This window comes from Cupressus sempervirens, chromosome 3, assembly GCF_028749045.1.
Source record: "Cupressus sempervirens isolate cs-2001-9-10 chromosome 3, ASM2874904v1, whole genome shotgun sequence".
NCBI classification, from domain to species: Eukaryota; Viridiplantae; Streptophyta; class Pinopsida; order Cupressales; family Cupressaceae; genus Cupressus; species Cupressus sempervirens.
This window is the reverse complement of record NC_143120.1, coordinates 1,118,711,752-1,118,734,859: the sequence shown is the minus strand read 5'-3', so window position 1 is coordinate 1,118,734,859 and position 23,108 is coordinate 1,118,711,752. Positions and strand designations below refer to the sequence as shown.

At 35.5% G+C, this 23,108-nt stretch overlaps 1 protein-coding gene across 2 annotated transcripts in view; it reads left to right on the top strand.

Moving 5' to 3' along the window:
* LOC149570722 (uncharacterized) overlaps positions 1–23,108 on the top strand; it is a 102,599-nt gene that overhangs the window by 19,543 nt on the left and 59,948 nt on the right. Inside the window, exons 2-4 of one of the 2 annotated variants that reach the window (XM_089823256.1) lie at positions 11,052–11,768; positions 12,649–12,846; positions 12,986–13,297. In XM_089823256.1, the coding sequence (XP_089679382.1) occupies positions 12,679–12,846; positions 12,986–13,297 (480 nt within the window). In that variant the 5' untranslated portion in view covers positions 11,052–11,768; positions 12,649–12,678. The remainder of the gene's footprint in view (positions 1–11,051; positions 11,769–12,648; positions 12,847–12,985; positions 13,298–23,108) is intronic. The other variant, XM_089823255.1, reaches the window with a different exon arrangement.

Here is a 23,108-nt window from a genome sequence, read left to right as displayed (position 1 = left end):
TAAAAAAATCTCCTTGCCTCCTTACAGTCAGTTTGCAATTGATTTTTTGCAATTTATGGCTTTTGAATATTCTATTGCTACACTCTTCTTTATTCTATTTCTATTGTCCATTTTGAAAATGATAGCCATTTGGTTAATGGGCCCTTTGCTGGTGTAATTAAATGGCTTCAAATGAGCCCTCTTGGGATCCAGTCTTATTGAGTGCAAAGCTTTGACATGATGAGGGATGAGGCTAGGATCGTGCCTCAAGTGAATTTTGCGGAATGGATACCCCTAAGTCCTTGGCTCTTAGCCAAAGAGGTCAGCCTATAGGCTTGTGCTCTCGTATCGTGTAGCAAAATTTTTTGTTGTGGCCCTTGTTGGGGTGGTTTGCTCGTACGCTTCTTGCCTCTGCTAAGCAGCCATGCTCATAGGTCTGAAATTCTAACAAAAAAGAAAAAAATGATACCCATTTGCACTTGCAAACATATGACTAGGGAAAACTCCAATCATACCTCTACAGACTCAAAAATAATGACCAAGGACAAATCTTGTCCAAAATGGACATCTAGATTGATCAATGTTTGACATTGACACTTGCAATAATGCTTGGTAGGTAAGGAAAGTGGCGCCATTGATTACAGATAAGTGAAATAGTCATTGCAGGGCAATAATGGTGCAATTAGACTGCAAAAACCACATTATGTGGTCATTGTTAGGCTATTGACCGTTGGTGTACAATTTGGCCATAGGCAAGTCATTAAAATTGTCACTTCCTTGCAAATTCCATCTAGTCAGACATCAATCTTTAGCTAAGTTGCTGATTCGTCAGGGACAAGTATGGGTGTGGAATCCAATGCGGACGAGTTCTAGATTCGTTCAGAAGCCTTGTGAAATCTGGTCAGAAGCCAACCACAAGCTTTTGGCCAGCTTCCACAGGGCTTCCAGATGCATTCGGGAGCACCGGTGGGCTCAACAGCGAAAAACATATAAAAAATTCTGATACATATTAGTTGATTGAATCTTCAATCATTAACTAAGTTTTTATTTTGTTGGAATTTTGAACATGACCTATTTGAACTTATTGTCTAAACTCTAATGTTGGACAAACACATATTGATATATCAAATGAATTTTGAAATATCTTGAATTTTGATAAAGGGTTAAGTATCATAGTTATACTATTAAATGATTTGTTTTTGTATGTTTCTTGCATTTATTTGCATATATATTATATTTAATTATGTATATATATATATTTATTTATTTATATTTATATTTATATACATGTTTCCTCCCTCATCCTCATCCAATTTTTTTTTCCTGCATCTCGTATCCACTTCCAGAATCCACATCCGAATCGGTAACTTAGATCTTTAGACTTAACACAATCCCCTTGTCATCCCCTAGTCATCCATGTAACTCTATAGTAATATGAATGAAATGTTTTTTCAAACTATGATGCTAATGTTCCTTTGGATCAGCTGGCATTAATAGATTTCGGTGCCTAGAAATATCGGGCAAATCAAGTATAAATACATCAAGGAAGGGTGTGAGAGTGAATGGGCATGTCTCCAAATGGAGACATGACCATTCACTGTCACACATGTTTGGTGATTGACTATCATACCCGTTATGGTATTTGTTAGACATAACAAAAGTTTAAACTTAAATTATCGACCCTAATGAACTCATTTCAATCATAGCTTGATAGAGATAATAATGCAGATTGATAATGATCTTAAATACACAGCGATCAAAATATATCTTGATCATTACTGAGATACGATCTCAGATGTAATTATATATATGAACATCGGTTAGAAGCAATGATCATATGCAGAATATTGTTTAAATGGATTATATATATGTATATATAACAATATGTAATCATATATATATATATATATATATATATATATACTTATGTATATACCATTGATCACAAATATGTATGACCGAAGCTACATACTTTAACACTCTCTCTTAGCTAGGGAAGACAAAGTACATATATATATATATATATATATATATATATATATATATATATATATATATATATATATATATATATATATATATATAAGTTCTGCTTAAGAAAATCAAGTCTCATGATATTCTTTACAGTTATGGAGTGTGCACAGGCATCAAGTCTCATGATGTCTACCATAAGAGATCATGGTATATTACGTCTCATAATATCCACCATGATAAGTGAACATAATGATCTTCTACAGATATCACGCCACATGATATCTATCAATATTTTCTTTTAACTATCATGACTTGTCCTTGAATATCAAGTCACATGATATTCATCATGACAGTAGTCTAATCATTATAAAGTCATCACCTTGTAATGTTAGAGTCAACATCTCATTATAAAAGATTGTCACCTTTTAATAATGTACATAGGATAGGCCCATAAGTCATAGAGTCACACATATGACAAAAGAGTTTACACTTTAAACATCTTTATTTATATTAATACAAAATTTTGCAATGTTGAGACTCAATCTCATACACTTACATTTCCACCATACCAAGTTTCTTTCTAAAATGATCCACTTTGACCTTTGGAAGAGGCTTGGTGAGAATGTCAGCTGTTTGATCACTTGTATTAATATATCCCAATTGAATAACTTTTCTTTCCACCGTGTCTCTTGCATAGTGGTAAGAGGTTTCTATATGCTTTGATCTATCATGAAATACCAGATTCACGGATAACTTGATGCAGCTTTGGTTATCGCAATGAATAATGGTAGGTTTTTTCAAAGGCTCCAAGAATAAACTCGTAAGCAATTTTCGAAGCCACACTAAACTTTGAAGCAAATCCATGAGATCATAGCTGATCCTAAACTGAAACAACATCTAGATGTGCTTTTCCGGTCTTTTACACTTCTGGCTCAATCAAAATCAGTGTATCCATGTAACTCCAAGCTGGTATTCTCATATTTAAGTTCATACCGAATATTGCTTTGAAGATATCTTAATATATACTTAAAAGCAACAAGATGTACTTCTCGAGGTTCACACATGAACTAACTTGATGCATTTAAAACATAGCAAATATCCGGTCGAGTATTCACAAGGGACATCAAAGACCCAATTATCTATTTGTATAAAGTGGGATTAATAAGTCTGGATTCAGCAGTTGCTTCCTTTAGCTTGTGTAAGTTGGTTTCCATAGGTGTTGACATAGGTCTAGTGTTCCACATTCCAAATCTTTTTAGAATATCGACTGTATATTTCTTTTGATGTAGAAAGATGTTTCTTGATTCTTGACGAACTTCCAATCCAAGGAAGTAATGAAGAATCCCTAAGTCCATGTCAAATTCAGAAATCAATTCTTTCTTACATTGATTAATGAGATGGTCTTCTCCTGTAATCAGAAGATCATCAACATAAAGGATTAGAATCAACATATTACCTTTAATTACTTTAAAATAAAGATTTGGATCAGCATCATTCTTGGAGAATTCCTTTCATACCAGGCTCGGGGGACCTATTTGAGTCCATATAGAGCCCTTTTTAATTTACACACATAAGAGGCAGCATTATGAGTCACAAACCCTTTAGGTTGCTCCAAGTATACTTCTTCCTCAATAGTTCCATTTAGAAAGACAGTTTTCACATCCATTTGATGAATTTTCCAATCTTTGGCTGCTGCAATGGCTATTACAGCTCTGATTGAGGTATACCTAGCAACTGGTGCAAAAGTTTCTTCAAAGTTTATTCCTTCCTTTTGTGAAAATCCTCTAGCCACAAAATGGGCTTTATGTTTTCAATGCTACCATCTGCAACATACTTAACTTTGAAGAGCCATTTAGATGAAACAACATATTTTCCTTTAGGTCTAGGAACTATGTCCCAAACATCATTTTTTAGTATTGATTGATATTCTTCTACCATTGCATCTTTCCAAACTTGATGCTTGAGAGTTTTAGAAGCATTGGAGAGTTTAGAGTTTGGAATCTCACACATGAATGCATTGTATGTTAGTTTGTGAGGTCTTTTGTTTTCTCTGAATGTCCCTAAAGGTGCGGCAGATTCATCTCCTTCCTCTATTATTTTTCTTGCCCAAAGTGGGCTCTTAGAATTATTGTCAAGACTCTCTTCTTGAGTCTCTGGAAGGATCTTAGTTTCATTTGAAGCCTCTTCAGGGTACTTCCTCTGAATCTGAGAAGTAGGAACTTCTTCTAGGGAACGGGGTGAATCATCCGTATCTAGTTCATCTGAAATTTTGGCTCTTTTGAAAGCAATGTCTTCTTCAAAGATGACATCTTTGCTAAGTTCAATTTGTTTTTGTCCAGGTATGTAGATTCTGTAACCCTTTACTGTTTCAGTAAAATCGATAAGGATTCCTTTCCTTCCAGTAGGTTCTAATTTTGTTCTTTTCTCCTTAGGTACATGAACATATACAGGACATCCAAATATCCTCAAATGACTAATGTCAGGTTTCATACTTGAAATGGCTTCTTCAAGAGTTTTGTTGTCCAGATGCGAATGAGGACATCCGTTTTGAATATAGATTGTTATATTAGATGCTTTAGCCCAAAATGACATGCTCAAGTTTTGATCATATATCATAGTCTTGGCAGCTTCTACAATAGTTCTATTTTTCTTTTCAACAACTCCATTCTGTTGAGGGTTGTAACGAACTATAAACTCCCTCTTGATTCCAACAAGTTTGTAGAATTCTTTAAATATTTTAGAAATGTATTCTTTCCCATTATATGTTCTTAGAATTTTAATATTCTTTTATGAGGAATTTTCAGTGATAGTTTTGAATTCTTTAAATTTAGAAAGAATCTCTTCAAATTATTTGCACTTAAGGAAGTATATCCATGTCTTCTTTGAAAAGTCATCAACAAATATCACATAGTACCAAAAACCTTCCAAGGATGGTATAAACATGGCTCCACATAGGTCAGAGTGTACTAGTTCTAGCACATCTTTAGTTTGCTTAAACTATGAGGAAATGATTTTTTTGTGTTTTCCCCAAGGCCAACCTTTACAAGATTCATTTTGAATTTGACTTAATTTGGGCATTCCAGTTACCAACTTCCCCATAGATGTTGGGGCACAAAAGTTGATATGAGCTAAGCTTCGATGCCAGATTTCATTTGAATATGAGGTCTCATGAACAAGTGCATGGTTTGTCTTAGTGCAAAGTTCATATAGCAGCCCTTGTCTCACTCCTATAGTTTGAGCCTTCTTTATAGTTGAATTCTTTGCCCATGCTAGTACTTTACCTTCCATAAATGTGACTCTATAACCATCATTTTCATGTGCTGATATAGATATTAAATTCTTTTTAATATCTGGTACATATAGAACTCTAGAAAGCTGAATAGATTTTCCTAATTTTAATTTGATGGTACAGGTCCCAATTCCTTTTACAGAATGTGCAGAATCATCACCAATTGTAACTTCTTCATTTGTTTCTATTTGCATGCTCTCTAGATTATCTTGATATTTAGTGATGTGTCTTGAAGATCCATTGTCAACTATCCAAATGTTGGAGTTGGTTGATATTTGACTAGAGAAGGCTGAGTAGAAGGCACACTTCTCAAGATCTTGACCTTCAATTGATTTATCAATTTTGGCAAATGATGCTTGAAGTTTTGATCGATCAAGACAACTTAGTGCATAATGTCCATATTGATCACATCTGAGACATTGAATTTTAGATAGATCTTTCTTCTGTTTTGAAGGTTCTTTTCCAGGAAAGTTTCTTTTCCGTTTGGAGTTTTTCTTCTTACCCTTCTTTTGAGAGTTGGTGTTAAGAAAATGAATGTCTTCATCTATATTCTTTTGTTTTCCTTTAGTCATTAGTCTCGACTCTTCTTGAAGACAATCAAATCTTAATTGATCTAATTTTGGAAGTTTAGATCTTGCACTTATACCTTGTACACATGACTCCCAAGAATTTGGTCATCCTCCTAATGCTATTAGGGATAACTCTTGGTTGTCAATCTCATAACATATTGAAGATAATTGATCTCTTAATTCAGTGATTCTCATGAAGAAGGCATTTGCTGATTCTCCTTTATTCATGCTAGTGTTATTCATTTGTCTTTTAAGAGCAAGTTTTCTGCTAGTGTTATTTACTATAAATGCGTTTTCAAGAGCTTTAAACATGCAATATGTTGTTACATGTTTTGCCACAATAGGTACTATATGTAAAAACCCTGTCTAGTGAAAGCTAAATCAACCATCAATTTCTTTCACATTGAATGGTTTGACATTACATCAAACACTTTCCTAGCAAGCATTTGATACCACTATAAAAATTCTACGTATGCTCTGATAGAATTATTTATGCCAATGAACAATGTTTCTATGTATTTTTGTTTTTATTAAATTTTCATAAGATATACTAATAACACAGCTCCAACATTATTTATAATTTTAAATGGAAAAGGAAATACAATTTACATGTATCAAGTTCCAATTTCTATTTAATACTGGAACCTGATTTCTTCCATAGCATATTCCTTGGTGCTTCCAGCTGAAAGGAGAATCCAGAATTTAAACTAGAGGCTGCTAGAACACTCCCTATCCCATCAACGCAAGCCAATACTCAATTGCACCAGTTTGCTATGATTGGTATTGCTTTGAATGCCGGTCATAAACAGTATATTCAGTAACGTCCATCTATAATGTAGATCGTAGACTACACAAGCTGGCCGTAGGCCAATTCCTGTGTGCCAGGTCTGCAGTAGATACTTGCCCTATTGTCCTTTTCAGCAACCCGCCAACTTGTAGATATGGTGTTCAAACAAACATCAACCCCACATACTGCTTGAGACTTGAAACTGTAGTCACAAATATGCCCCAAATTGAATCTTAATTTGAACTGCTAAGTCTGTAACAAAAATTCAGTCAACTTCCTTCAGAATGTTAATCTCCGTAGCCACAGTGATTATAGTTGGAGAATTCAACAACTGTATACTCCAGCAAATGCCAATGAGAATCTCAGAATTATAACGCCAATCTCCTAGACACAGATAATGACAGATAGGAGATTTGACCAGTGAAACCACTATACATCAGCAATGACTTCAAAAATCAGAAACTTAGAGACCTTTATACTTCAGCAAGGGCTCACAATTCAAAACTCAGGAAAAAGCCACAAAGGCAATAAAAAACAAATATATTTTCAAGCGTTCTTTTACCAACAAATGGGCTTGTATTTATAACTTCCAAATTTCCTTTTGTTGCCAAAATGTAACTTCACTCAGGAAGCTTCACCACACAACATTAATTAGAAGCTTCTTTTAGATTCTCTCACTTGACTTGGCTTAACTAATTAATAAATGACACTTTCCAATGACAACTCAACTCTTAAGTGAAATTATAAAGTGAAATTATAACTTCATAATAAGCCATTTAATAATTAATAATAATTTGGCCACTAAAAATATAACAACTCCCAAAATACTCATTATTTAAATATGCCGTCTGAAATAGGAGTCATACCTATTATTTCTCCATTTGACCAAATGCACTTCCAAAAATAGAAAGGGTCCATCTCAATCAACACCAACTTACCACAAATAGTATGTACACAAAACTAAGCCCAAATAAAGTTCGATCTGAGCCAAACGAAGACCAACCTGTAGCTTACTGAAATGTGGAGAAGATAAGACCCTCCCAAGCCAACCCATTGCCACATAAGACTCTCTATCCATAATAATTAGCCTATGAGGATCACAATAATAGGCTAATCCCTGAAACTCCAATGTTGGGAAAAATGGGGACATTACAGTCCTTCCTCTCTAAGATTGCTTGTCCTCAAGCAATTCGGCAATACAGTGAACTCCAACCTCTACCTGGATCCCAAATGAAGAAGTTCGTGACATCTCTGTAAACACTAAACCAACTACAATCAAGCATCATCAAGACTAAGCACATGTCCTGCAACCTCACACCCAAAACTTGTGCAAATGATGTAGATGTTAGAATGTCACCAGAAGGCAACTCCATAGAAGATCTATCCATCCCCTTCTTCCCTACATCCGCCCACATAAGAATCTTGATCATCACCAATAATCGTTGAAAAAGATGTAGCTACAGGCGAACCATAAGCACTCATGCCAACTATATCAACAATAGGTGTAGCCACATCAAAATATGAGGACACAGGAATAATACTAACTGCCGTAATAGAAAATTGAACCGAATCTGTTGTTGATGAAAACTCATAATCATCAATAGGTGCGCCATCATTAGAACACACATCAACAATTGCATGCATATCACTAAATTCCTCCATAGATGGCTCAATCGGCCCAAAAGTAGCCACCAACGTCGATATGACTGTATCATTGCATCACCATCAAATGCATAATCCTGGGGACTCATGCCAACAACTGCATCATCCGACTTTACAATACCATGTATCTTAGATTCTCCATCCCTAGGCAGAGAAGTATGTCTTCTACGAGTATAATATCTACCTGGAATGAATCTCCTATCACCATCCATGACACCATACTAATGACAAAATTAATCTAACAATCTCAGAAGTAAGCACCAACCAAAATAATAACTTAGCCCAATTCCTGTATGCTGGCAGGAAACCACTTTGATACCACTGTAAAAACCTTGTTTGGTTAAAGCTAAATCAAGCATCAATTTCTTTCACATTGAATGGTTTGACATTACATCAAACACTTTCCAAGCAAGCATCTGATACCATTGTAAAAATTCTACATATGCTCTGATAGAATTATCAATGCCAATGAACAATGTTTCTATATCTATTTATTTTTATTAAATTTTCAGAAGATATACTAACAACACAGCTCCAGCATTACTTATAATTTTAAATGGAAAAGGAAATACAATCTACATGTATCGAGTTCCAATTTCTATTTAATATTGGAACCTGATTTCTTCCATAGCATAATCCTTGGTGCTGCCCGTTGAAAGGAGAATCCAGAATTTAAGCTAGAGGCGGCTAGAACACTCCCTATCCCATCAACGCAAGCCAAGACTCAATTGCACCAGTCTGCTACGATTGGTATTGCTCTGAATACCAGTCATAAGCAGTATATTTAGTAACGTCTAGTTGTAATGCAAATCGTAGACTACACAAGCTGGTCGTAGGTCAATTGTAGTGTGCCAGGTTTGCAGTAGATACGTGTCCTATTGTCCTTTTCAGCAACCCGCCAACTTGTAGATATGGTGTTCAGACAAACATCAACCCCACATGCTGCTCCAGACTTGAAACGACAGTCACAAATATGCCCCAAATTGAAACTTAATTTCAACTGCTAAGTCTGTAACAAAAATTCAGTTAACTTCCTTTAGAATGTTAATCTCCGTTGCCACAGTGATTACAGTTGGAGAATTTGACAGTTGTATACTCCAGCACAATTGCCAATGAGAATCTCAAAATTATAATGCCAATCTCCCAGACACGGATAATGACAGATAGGAGATTTGACCAATGAAACCACTATACATCAGTAGTGACTTCAAACATTAGAAACTCGGAGACCCTTATACTTCAGCAAGGGCTCACAATTCAGAACTCAAAAAAAAGCCACAAAGGCGATAAAAAACAAATATACTTTTAAGTGTGCTTTTCTCAACAAATGGACTTGTATTTATAACCTCCAAATTCCCTTTTGTTGCCAAAATGTAACTTCACTCAAGAAGCTTCACCACACAACATTAATTAGAAGCTTCCTTTAGATTCTTTCACTTGATTTGGCTTAACTAATTAATAAATGACACTTTCCAATGATAAGTCAACTCTCAACTTAAGTGAAATTATAAAGTTAAATTATAACTTTATAATAAGCTATTTAATAATTAATAATAATTTGGACACTAAAAATATAATAACTCCTAAAATACTCATCATTTAAATATGCTGTTTGAAATAGGAGTCATACTTATTATTTCTCCATGTGACCAAATGCACTTTTCAAAAATAGAAAGGGCCCATCTCAATCAACACCAACTTACCACAAATAGTATGTACACAAAACTAAGCCCAAACGAAGTTTGATCTGAGCCAAACGAAGACCAACTTGTAGCTTACTGAAATGTGGAGAAGATAAGACCCTCCCAAGCCAAGCCACTACCACATAAGACCCTCGGTCCACAATAATTAGCCTACAAGGATCACAACAATAGGGTAATCCCCGAAACTCCAATGCTGGGAAAAATGGGGACATTACACTATATGATCTCGAACAACATCCACTATTATTTCATGGCTTTCTCATTATTCTCATTCCATAGAGTTTACTTTGGATCATCTTTTGGTTCTTCCTTTTCTTCTTTTACAAAGGATTCTAATTTGCTCTCTTTTAATAGCATCAATATTTGAAGTTGTCTGCACTCGTAAGGTGGTATTCAAATCTTAACATGTTTGTCATTTTTGAAGAATAGTAAGAGACTGCAACTCAATGTGAAAATCTGATCTCTTAAACTTAGTAAGATCTTTCCTTAACAAGGCTTTGATACCATGTAGAGTTTCTATCAGATTTCAAAATAGCACTGACTGATGTATGATTTAATTTGCAGGTTCAAACTCTAATCAATGGAACTAATTTATTCCAGAATATATATAATACTCTACAGTAATATGAATGAAATGTTCTTTTAAACTGTGATGCTAATGTTCCTTTGGATCTGCTGGCATTAATAGATTTCGATGCCTTGCAATATCAGGCAGATCGAGTATAAATGCATCAAGGAAGGGTGTGAGAGTGAATAGGCATGTCTCCGAATGACCATTCACTGTCACACCTGTTTGGTGATTGACTATCATACCCGTTATGGTATTTGTTAGAGATAACAAAAGTCTAAGCTTAAATTACCGATCACAATGAACTTGTTTCAATCATAGCCCGATAGAGATAATAATGCAGATTGATAATGATCTTAAACACACAGGGATTGGAATATATCTTGATCATTACTGAGATACAATCTCAGATAGAAGAAGTGATCATATGCAGAATATTATTTAAATGGATTATATATATGTATGTTTATATAACAGTATGTAATCATACTAATATATTTGTATATACCATTGATCACAGATATGCCTGACTGAAGCTACATACTTTAACAAATATTAAAGACAGTATGTACAAAATTTAATACGCATGCTATGCTCCAGGATACTGTGCCTAAATATTGTTCTTCACAAAACGGTAATACAGATTCCAGAATACTCGGCGACCTGCGACCTGCAAAAATCTTGAATTTGGTGACCTGCGTTCAATATTTTCTTTTGTGCTACAGTCGAAGTGCTATTTCCCTTTGTGTGGCGGGTCTCAAAAAAATGTTGAAAACGGAAATGATAAATGTTAAAACCTAAACCACTAAACTTCAACATTTTGGTTTGACCGATATTTCCAGCGATTTCAGGGAAGGAACTTGAGCAAAACATAACATGAGATTTGAGCCCTGACACAGTCTTTGCAAAAAATTCTCACGCTTGTTGAGAAGGAACACTACCCGTAATGCATTCATAGGCACAGCAGCAAAATCTCTCTTGGGAGTAATTAGGCAAACCAAATAATGAAGACTCTTCAGTTATCAAGGATTAAATTGGGAGAAAACTGGGTTAAGTTCGGGAAAAAATCAGAAAAAGTTGCTGCAGAGATCAGAGGGAAAAAAATAAAGAAAATCAGTTAGCGAGTTCGATCCAAGGTGACCCAGTTCATTGCAGATTCACCAGTGGCAGGGATAACGCTATAAGAAGCAGCAGAGGAAGCAAGGGTAGCCCCAGAACCACCAATAGCAGCATCCGAGTAAGCGTCTGAGCTCCCATACCTTCCAGTCTCAGCTTCCTTCGTCTATAAGTGTGATTTTTTTATAACATATCACCTTGACAAATTTTATTGAAAAAACTTGTGATTTTCATGAGTTTCTCATCTTTAAGTACATGAAATTTTCCATGTCTTGAGGACGGAGTTCCTCCCTTGGAAAATGATCCTAAGGATTAGGAGATGCTTTCCCCTGTTAAATTTATGTAACATATATGGGCTATTGATTTCTGACAACATGAAATTTGCATTCTGCTGGATGGGAGAATCATAACTGCTACAGAGAAGAAAATTGTGATTTTTTTGATAATGTAATTTTATTGAAAAAACTTGTGATTTTCATAAGTTTCTCATCTTTAAGTACATGAAATTTTCCATATTTTGAGGACGGAATTCTTCCCTTGGAAAATTATCCTAAGTATTAGGAGATGCTTTCCTCTGTTAAATTTATGTAATATATATGGGCTATTGATTTCTGACAATGTGAAATTTGTATTCTGCCGGATGATAGAATCATAACTACTACAGAGAAGAACATGACATTACAATTTTAATGTGAATTGTGTATAAATAACAACTCTTTGACCATCATTATCCATGGAGAGATAGCCACCACACTGGTGAATTGCAAAATTCTAAATTGATCAAATAAAAGCCCTTTTAATTCATTGCAAATTAAAGCCACATATTTCATACATCTTTTGATAAGTGTGCCTCACCAACTTAAAGGATGATCCATCACTGATTGATAGGGGTACAAAACATTGTATGTCTTTTTTATATTTGTTTACCTTGATGTAAATCCTGTTTAATGCCCAACGAGATACCAAGAGATGATTAATGGATTACTTATTTACAATTTCAGAATTCAGTTGAGATCTCAGTCGTGAAAGGAATGGAAGACTGCTGTGCTGTTTGTGCAGAACCGCTTGAGTGGTTGGCATATGGTCCATGTGGCCACAGTGAAGTATGCTCAACATGCACTGCAAGGTTGCGTTTTATACTTGATGACAAACATTGTTGCATTTGCAAACAAGAGTGCCTAACTGTTTTTGTAACTAAGGTCTGTATTGATTGCTATTCTCTTTATAATATTACCTTTTCATCTTCGTAATGGATGTAAAGATTCTCTGTGTGGTAACATTAGTAATTGAAGTTTTGTAACTTTCATGATGAACAAAAGCTGTATGGTATGTGAACAGGCTCTAGGAGACTATACAAAGTCCATAAAGGATTTCATTGCCCTGCCAGCCGGTGCAAATGATGGGAAAGTTGGTGATTATTGGTTTCACTCAGACACTCTATCTTATTTTGATGACGAGCAACATTACAAAATGATCAAAGCAATGTGCAGGTTGAGCTGCAGTGTTTGTGAAAAAAATTCCATGTCTAAAGATTCAGGAAACGAGTTGCATAAATGGGAAAGAGAGTTCAAAAACATAGATCAGTTAAAGGGGCACTTGTATCATGTTCATAAACTTATTATGTGCAACTTATGCCTGGAAGGCCGAAAGGTGAACTAAGTCAATATCTATCTAGACACATGATCACTAGAAAGAGTGGATAATAAGAGAGCATTAGGTTTTCTGTCTTCCCATTTATCCAGAATGCATTGCAGGATGTAAAAACTTTTCTTTTTCATGATTTATGTACATTTTGTGATAGAAAAGATATTTACTTTAGTTTTATCATTGTTTTAGTGCATAATTGGTTTCATTTGCTTTCCTATACGTCAAAGTTTTTATTATTTTAGTGATTCTTGTAAATGGTGTCAAATTTTAGTTTTTCTTAGTTTAACACTGGTAGACCAATGTCAGCTATTTGTTATTTGATGTATATCGTTTTCTTTGACTGGTAATTGTTTGATTTGTATTAATAGAAAATAAAAAATACATCATTACATCAAAGCTTCCACTATTCAAGTTGGCATATCTGTCATAACAGTCTAACACTCCCACATCTCTGTCTCCTATCTGTGCTTACAGTTAGCTTTATATACATTACCAATATCATCAACCAAAATGTGTTTACAACCCTAGACATCCATTACTCAATGCACTAATAATCCCAACCTACTGCCAAAGTTGGGCTACATCTATCTGGACAGAGGTATAATATTAGACAAAGCTATATACTTTAAAAAACCTGGTGCTGGAGTATCCCATCTAAGCCTTCTGCATGGCTTCCCTGCTCTTAACCGGGATAGACATTCCTCCCCTTTGTCAAGTGTCCTTTATTTTTCTTCCTTGTTGGGGTTGTTCCCGCTTCTGCTATCTGGCCTCCCTCCTGTGTCTTCTTCTTTCCTCTTTTCACCACCCTCGGCTGCCCCTCAACCTGATTTCTTGCTCTGCCTCTCTCGAATGCAGAAAAATCAACAGCTTTTCCAAGTCACCCCATGCCTCTCCAATCTGCTTCTCCTTCATCTTGGTGGTGCTCCACCCCAAAAATGGTTGAAAACTTTGATTTGAACTTTTCCACTTGTTAGGATCAAGCAACACTTAGAGCGGGGAGCTTGGGGAGGGTGGGTTGGTGAATGAGTGTTGCAACACTATTAAACCAATTTAATATTTTACAACTTAACCATAAACGTCCACAACCCAATGCATAAAAGTAAAGCATACATCAAAAGAGAACTCATAACACCATGATTTTGTGCTCGAGGAAACCTTGGCCAAGGGAAAACGCTGGAGGGATTTGAACCCATAAGATGATGCACTACTCTGAAAATGTTTTTGTTAGATGACTTGACGCTGTTAGAAGTCGTTACATAGCATTTAGTACATATGTCCCTGTTAGGAGACAAGACCCTGTAAAAGGTCTGCAACCCTGTTAGGAGTTGAGAGAACAAAAAGAGAACACACTGCTCAAGGGTGAAGGTCAAAGCCACCTTCCGGACTCAAAATCCAATACAAAGTATTACAATGAAAGTAAATATTATATGTAGCATCACAATGCCAGATAAGTTACAATGAAGCTCACATATGCTTTGATCCAATATTGTAATAACCCTCAACCCGGTTATAGCTTAATCAGACCTCAATTTCTTTCACAATTCGATGGTTTGACATTTCGTCAAACACTTGGCAGCATTTTCCCATACCAGCTAGTGCTACTGAATATATAAGGAGATTGCTCTAGTCTGATTTAATCAACAAATTATGTATTTTTAGCTAGTGATCATTTATAATTAATTCCAATGCCTTTGCTCAACAAAACAATTTCTTGTACCATTCACTGTTTGCTCAAAGCAATTAAAAGTTACATTTCATTTATTAAAAAAGAGAACATGGATCCTGGAAATGGTATGCATTATAAGCATTCAGCTTCACCACAGATCACAGCCCTGGAATGATATGCTACAGCAGTCAAACGTGGCAACTGTTATAATGTTGAGATTGTAACACCAGAAATGCAAAAGTCTGCCCAACAAAATCTTCCTAGCTCCACGTGCAGCTACCACAGTCCTGATATTACCTATAATCATCCAGGATAGGCAGATCGCTCAAGTCTGCTGGCCTTCATTCTAAATGCAACTCCCAATATATGCTGCATGGGCTCTAAATTACGCACGCAGGCTCCAAGAAAACAACCAGGCCCTTAAATTCTTGACGCAGGCTCCCTATTTCTCAACGCTGGCCCTTGGAATTGAAATGCAGACCTTCCAAGGATAAACACAGCCCTGTGTAATGTCAAACCACTGCCTTATAATGTGTCAGTAGCCCTCCAGCATTCAGGTCGAACTCTCAATCAGGAAATGCAAAGGTATTGAATGCAACTCAAATTCAGTCTCAGCCTTCAATTAGATCTCAGAATTCAGTCTTAAGTTCTTAACCACTTGCACAATCAAACTTCTCAATAACAGTAATCACAGATAAACTTCTGTATTCAACAACCCAAACTCCCTTCACAAATCAATTAATTCTTCATGCAAGAATCGAATTCTTAGACACAATAGGATTAGTAGAGAAGCAAAGCAATTTGATATACCTCAGCAGCTAAATTGTAAAATGATTGCAAATACAATTCTCAGAAACAAACCCTTATACTTCAGCAAGGGCATTAAAAATCAGTGTTGTCGGTAAACAATCAGAACCCTCAGAAATGGTCACCAAGACAACAAAAGCAAATAAGATAATCAGATAATTAGATAATCGGATGCTTATCTCATGAAATAGGGTCACATTTATAATCTCCAAATGACACAAGTTTCCCAAATGAACTCCATTTAAGAAGCTTCCTCAACACAATATTAAAATATAATAAAGTGCCATTATAATATTATTTATTAATTGCTTTTGGCTCCCAAAAATGACCTTTTCCACCATAATATAATATTTTCCCACACAAGACCACTGTTCAACTTGGTTCCAATGAGCTATGATATTGAGGTGACCGACATACAACAACAAAAATAGCAACCGTAACATACCTAGAGGAATAATAATAATAATTCACTCGTCTTGCAAAAACAATTGAAGAAGCATCAGAATCGAAATCTGACTACACCAGAGTGATCTCGATGAAGAAAGATGATGAATGAATCTGACGGGGTGACTTACGATACATAGACGCTCTCTCCAAGATTCTTGGAGCCCAAACTAGAGGCTCGAAATAAAAACTGAGAGCATCACTCAACTCCTCTAACTCAATTGAACTTATTGGAACCAACAGTTGACTTTGTTGAGTAACTAGGGATCGTTTTCTACAAATGTTATAACACTGTCATTGTTATATTTGTGTTCCAAATGCAAATTTGACTACTTATAAATATGAGAGGAGATATGTCTCTATGGTTAATCATCATTAGATAATAATAACATATCAACAATAATATAAATAACCATATGTATATAATATAATATATATGTGTGTGTGTGTGTGTGTAATATTTTATATATAAGAATATTTGTCTAAATGATGATTTACCATCAACTATGTATCTCATGATCGAATCAATCCTAATTAAAGCTACAAACTTAACACTCTTTCTTAGCTAGGGAGGATTGTTATAGAACATGTTGGTTCCCAAAACCGCAGATTGGAATCCTACAAGTCTTGCCAACTCGATGTTGGGATATCCAACTGGTTATGACCAACTTGATAGGATCAATCAATTTGATCTGGATCCTCTGCACTTCTGGTTTTGCAAAACCAAGGCAGGTGCACCTGATATTGGACAACAATCTTAGATCCAAGATGTTTAAGGCAGATTGAACAAATGCAATGAAAGTCTCCCAAAATGGCAAGAAGATTAGGAAACTTCTAGATTGCTTAAGTGAATATAATTCTTGAGTAATAACTTTGAAATATGATTGCTTCAAGCTTGTAAATGTTGAAAAGGGAAAAAAGATAATGTTTAAATAAATGCGAGATTGTTTTAAATAAAGAGATATAATGGAGATGACAAATGAATATATTAATTCTCAACTGATAGATATGAAATGTTTACTAGCATATGAATTGGAAACTATAAGCAACTTAACGACTAGTGCCGAGGCTTTAAAAGAGGGAGAAATCAAGTCAATATTACAAGCTTCAATGTACAACTTTATGAAGTTTGATTTACTAAATTGCAGACAATTTGATTATCAGGATGCAATTTAATCAATTATATCTAAGCACATTCAGACTAGTCTATTTGGTTTTAACTCTCAAAGAGACAAAATAGATGCAAGCACAGAAGCAATTTAATATTCCACTGACTTTTTGATTATCAAGTCTAAAAGTATATAATTGATCAGACAATGTATCATTCACAGAAGAAACAACAATCTTAAAGGATAGAATCATATAATATTTAATATCTAAAACTTTGTAGAAATAAAAATAAAAACTCCTTACTGATATGCCTTAAATAAAATGCAATGAAGACACTCTGAAACGATGCTCTATTCACTGCAATTTGACTCCAGATAACGCATAAAAATATTTGCCAATAGTTTTAAATTCACCAGCTTAGATCAATCATTCAATTCTTGCCAATAAGAAAATTATATATCATGAATGCTTAAAATTTTGAGAAATATTGTATTGGGATTGTCTCATTTGTACCTTGTGCATCTGTATTTATAAACAAAGAAGAGGTGCTATATCCTTCTCATAACAATGCACGCAGAGGCATCCTACCACTATTAAATAAACATCCTCCCGAACTTGGATTACATGATATGATTGACAAGATAAGCCCCTCGTGCTCCATTTCAGTAGACTGTTTCTCTCATTAAGTTTCATCATAAGCCAGATACGGTGCACTGTCTGTGAATACACACAATACTCCTCCTGATATCCAGAACATGTGATAAGAATCGCATCATTCTAATGCCTGATCACATTATCTAGTTCTCAGCATGCATTTATTCTTCCAATTTCTGACGGCTCCTTCATCCACCGGGGGTCTGAATGTCAAATATCCACGGCGTCTATATTTTCTTCTCTGTGGTTGTACTGGAAATTCCACTCTCTATGGTTCGAGCGATTTGCATAAGCTCTTCTTCAGCATGTCTACCTGCAACAAAATCACAGAAAAAACGGATGTTAGTAATCACACAAAATGCAAATCAATGATCCTAAAACTTCTTGTGGCTCCCTATATATTTCCATGATCGAATTGTGTGCAATCGCTCCCTCTCTTTATTGCTTCTCATCACAAAAAGAATAAGAGGATACAACAAAGATTTCTGATGCACGAGCACACATTATAATCTCCAATACAGTCAGAACACACACTTTCATGCTCGGGAAATTATCTAATCTCTATTGTTGTCATTCTTCACATATTTTTTGAAAGCACGAAGGTTTATTTTATACAGTTTCTGATCATATGTTTGGCCCTAACATGACTCTGCATCACCACATGGAGGTGTCCTGAACCAGTGGGATTTCACTTGAAGGTATTGATTGGTCTCCAATTCTAATTACTTTGTGAAAACACTATCAGTTGTGCGCTCCATACCTGCTCAGGCTCATTCCTTGGCTCTGTTGGGACTGTTTTAGGCAGAGTACAGAAAATGCTAGGCATTTTTGCTTAATCATCTTGATGTAATGGGTCTTTGCTGGCATACTTAGTCCCTAATGTAATTGCTAACCTCCTTAGTCTTAAATCTCTAAGTGCCATCATCAGTAATAGACAAAATAATCTCTTGTTGGATTTGTTCACAAGATCTTTTTAGATCTGCCAGAGGTTTCCCTATTTATTGAATTCTGTTTCAAACTCTTGGCAGCACACTGCCATCATTTTCTAGATGATTGCAACTGTCATACCAATACCATGGATGTTTCCTGTTAGACATTGGGGGCTTTCTTTTCTGATTCATTCTGTCCAGAAAACTCCTGTACCTCTTATTAGAGCAGCCACGTATGTTGCTTTGCCTTAAGATGCATCTGTTATATCCAGTGCTAACCTTTTCTTCTACAGAAAACATATAATCTGAATAATTTCAATACTGTATAGTTTATCATTACAATTGTATGAAAAGGTATCACGATGTCTTAAACTTAAGAAAAAGAATATCACAATTAATAAGATATAGAGGATTCATCCCAAAGATAACAATTTAAAAGATAAGGCAGATAAAGTTGAGTGAAAATATAGCATATAAATGGAGGCCTTAATTTTGTAAAAAATTAGAGCTCCATCAGAACACATTATGCTCTCAAGTATATAAAGAGATATCATCTCAGTATGATATTCCTGGTATGGCATATTTGAGGATATAAACATATATCCATAAATTTAGATGTTATCTTTCAATATAATCCGAAGTATGTTTCAACCAAAGTAACAAGACTTGGACTCGGCTCGGACTCGGCAAGGGTAACTTGACTCGTGACCCGGCTTTGACTCGTGGCCCGGCTCAACGGTGACTTGGCAAAGTGAAAAAACCCCAAAATTTTGAGATTTTTTAGGATTTAAAGAACATTCCATGCACCCATTATTGAATAAAGCGTAAAGACACAATAACATCATTAAATAGAAGATAATTTGATCATAATGCACATACTTAAAGTTAAAACTTAAAAGTCAAACATCGATTACATAAGTACAATACTACAAAGGTAAATTGCTAAATACTATATTACTAGTAATTAAAGTTTAAAGTTTAACTTTAAAGTTTAAACAGTAGCTGAAGCTTGAAGGAAATATTATAAAAGTAAAAGCGTAAAACATAGAATCATATATAAAATGATAAATCCATGCAAACCATCAAAATGTATATGTATTATGTATTATGAAATCCAACACATCAAGATTCAATAGTCATCCTCAAATTCAAATGTTCCAAATTTTGATCATATATTAAGTTAAACAAAAAGTTAAAACAAGACTATAAGTCTACAGCTATGGCTCCTAGTCGGAGTCTTCATCATCATCCTCATCCTCATCGTCATTGTCATCCTCATCCTCATCCTCAACCTCAGGCTCAGTATAATCTATAAAATGCCTCTTAGTAAGGTGTCTAAGGTAGGTCCTAGATGTCTCAGTAGCCATAGCATCAACCTGTGAGGTGCCTCTAGGATCAACTGTAGTCTCTGCCTTTGGCTCTACCAATGTTTGTGAGGTGCCACTAGGAACAACTGGAGCTCTCTAGTCCTCTGCTGCCATGGCCACAGCTTCAGCGTGGCCCTCTCTATTTGCCTGGTCAAGCCACTGTAGGTCCTCATCATCAAAGACAGGATCATATATAAAAGTAAAAGCGTAAAACATAGAATCATATATAAAATGATAAATCCATGCAAACCATCAAAATGTATATGTATTATGTATTATGTATTATGAAATCCAACACATCAAGATTCAATAGTCATCCTCAAATTCAAATGTTCCAAATTTTGATCATATATTAAGTTAAACAAAAAGTTAAAACAAGACTATAAGTCTACAGCTATGGCTCCTAGTCGGAGTCCTCATCATCATCCTCATCCTCATCGTCATTGTCATCCTCATCCTCATCCTCAACCTCAGGCTCAGTATAATCTATAAAATGCCTCTTAGTAAGGTGTCTAAGGTAGGTCCTAGATGTCTCAGTAGCCATAGCATCAACCTGTGAGGTGCCTCTAGGATCAACTGTAGTCTCTACCTTTGGCTCTACCAATGTTTGTGAGGTGCCACTAGGAACAACTGGAGCTCTCTAGTCCTCTGCTGCCATGGCCACAGCCTCAGCGTGGCCCTCTCTAGCTGCCTGGTCAAGCCACTGTAGGTCCTCATCATCAAAGACAGGATCAGAAGCCTTAGTGATCCACTCAGACTCTGGATCAACCTCCTCTAGAGTAATCAAAGAGGTGTCACTATCCAAAATCTCCTTGATCCTAATGCGCAAGTTGTAGTGCACAAAGACTAGCCTATTCATTTTCTCCACACACAACTTGTTATGCCTCCTCGAGTGGATGTGCTCGAACATGCTCCAGTTACGCGCACATCCAAAAGCACTACTTGGTTGGCTCAAAATGTGGATGGCGATTTGCTGAAGGTTTTTGGTTGAAGGCCCAAACATTTGCCACCATCTATCTGAATTTTGAAAAAAGGAAAACAAAAAAATATTAGTCTCATTTCAAAATTTGAACTTTAAGTTTAAAGCTAAAAATTTAGAAACTAGATTGTATAAGGCTTAAGCTGCAATTTTTACTTGGCTGCAATTTTATACGACCTTCTTTGCAAATTTGACTTGAAAAAATGGCCCCTGATGCATTATTATAGGCATCCATCTCAAGCAATATATCTGTGGAATTAGGGGACATCTTCGATATCACTGTGTATAGGCCACTAAGAACCTTCTCATCCGCCTTAAAATCATCACAGAAGTGGTATGCCGGATTGAGGTAATAGGCTGCTGCATGGATGCGCTTATAAAGCTGATTTTGCCATCTCCTATCAATTATCTCCCAAATAGGGCCATAGTTTTTCTCAACTCCTACATATTTGGTCTTAATAGCCTCCTTGGCTCTATCCATGCCCTCATAAATGTAGCCCATAGAGGGCTTCTCGCCATCAACAACTCGTAAGAGGGATACAAGGGTCTCAGTGATCTACAAAACAATTAAACAAAAAAACAATTTAGTGAATGATGAAACTTTGTAAAGTTGCACAATGAAAATAAAACAAAAATATGTATGAGATAAATTAATTTATAAAATTTTAAGACTTAAGCTTTTAAAATTTAAAATTAAAATTACCTCTACAATCTTCGAACATGGCTCCCAAAAACCTTCATCATCATAAATGCATTTTGTTGCATCTATCCCTGCAAGGCTGGTGGCAAAGGAGGAGGAACTCCATTTTGGACCAACAAACATGCACCTCAACTCTAACCTTGAAGTCAGCAAGGATTTTAGTGTGATAAAGTTAGAGGCAAATCTTGTGATACCAGGACAAGCCAACTCCTTCCCTTCATATATTGCCTCATAGTGCTAATGACCAAGGCATGATTGTAGATGAACTTGCAAAGATTTTTGGCCTTGGTAACACATGATTTCACTCATACAAGCTTGCCAATATCCTCTAACATGAGGTCGATGCAATGGGCAGCACATGGAGTCCAAAAGATTTTTGGGTGTCTCTTCATCAAAAGTTTTCCTGCAGCAATTTTAAATTAGTGAGTAAACAATGAAAATTTTTGATGTATTAAAAGACTTTTAATTTCCAAAATTTAATGAAAAACTGAAACAAATTTTTTAGGAGTAGAACTTAGAAAGTTAGAAGTTAAAATTTTACCTGCAGCAACATAATTAGCTGCATTATCAGTCACCACTTGGACAACATTCTCTTCCCTCACCTCCCTTATGACCTCCTCAATAGTCTCACATAAGAATGTTGCATTTTTCACACGTGAGGAAGCATCTATGGACCTCAAAAACATGGTGGATCCCAAAAGTGAAAATTAAACAAAATAATTATCATTCAAGAATCAATAGTCAATTAAACAAAATTTTCGTTATTCAATAATAGTATACATTAAATTTTAGACTTCAAGAAGTAGAACATGATGAATTACCTTCGCTAGAAACAAGAAAGTTTAGGAGGGTTCTATTCCTCTTATCTGTCCATCCATCCGTCATAATGGTACACCCCTTTTGGCCCCAAATCTTTTTATGGTCCTCCAACTCAAGTTTCATCTCCTCAACCACATCTAGTAAGAGGGGGCCACTCAACTCATCTTCAGTGGGGGCTTTGAACCCCGCACCACAGATGGAAACTGCATCAATCATCCCCTGCCAATAAGGAGTACATTTATAAAAATATTTTAATTAGCATATTTCAAATTTTCAACATCAAGTTAAAAGTATAAAATTGAATATAAATTTTAAAACTTAAAACGTAAAACAATCAAA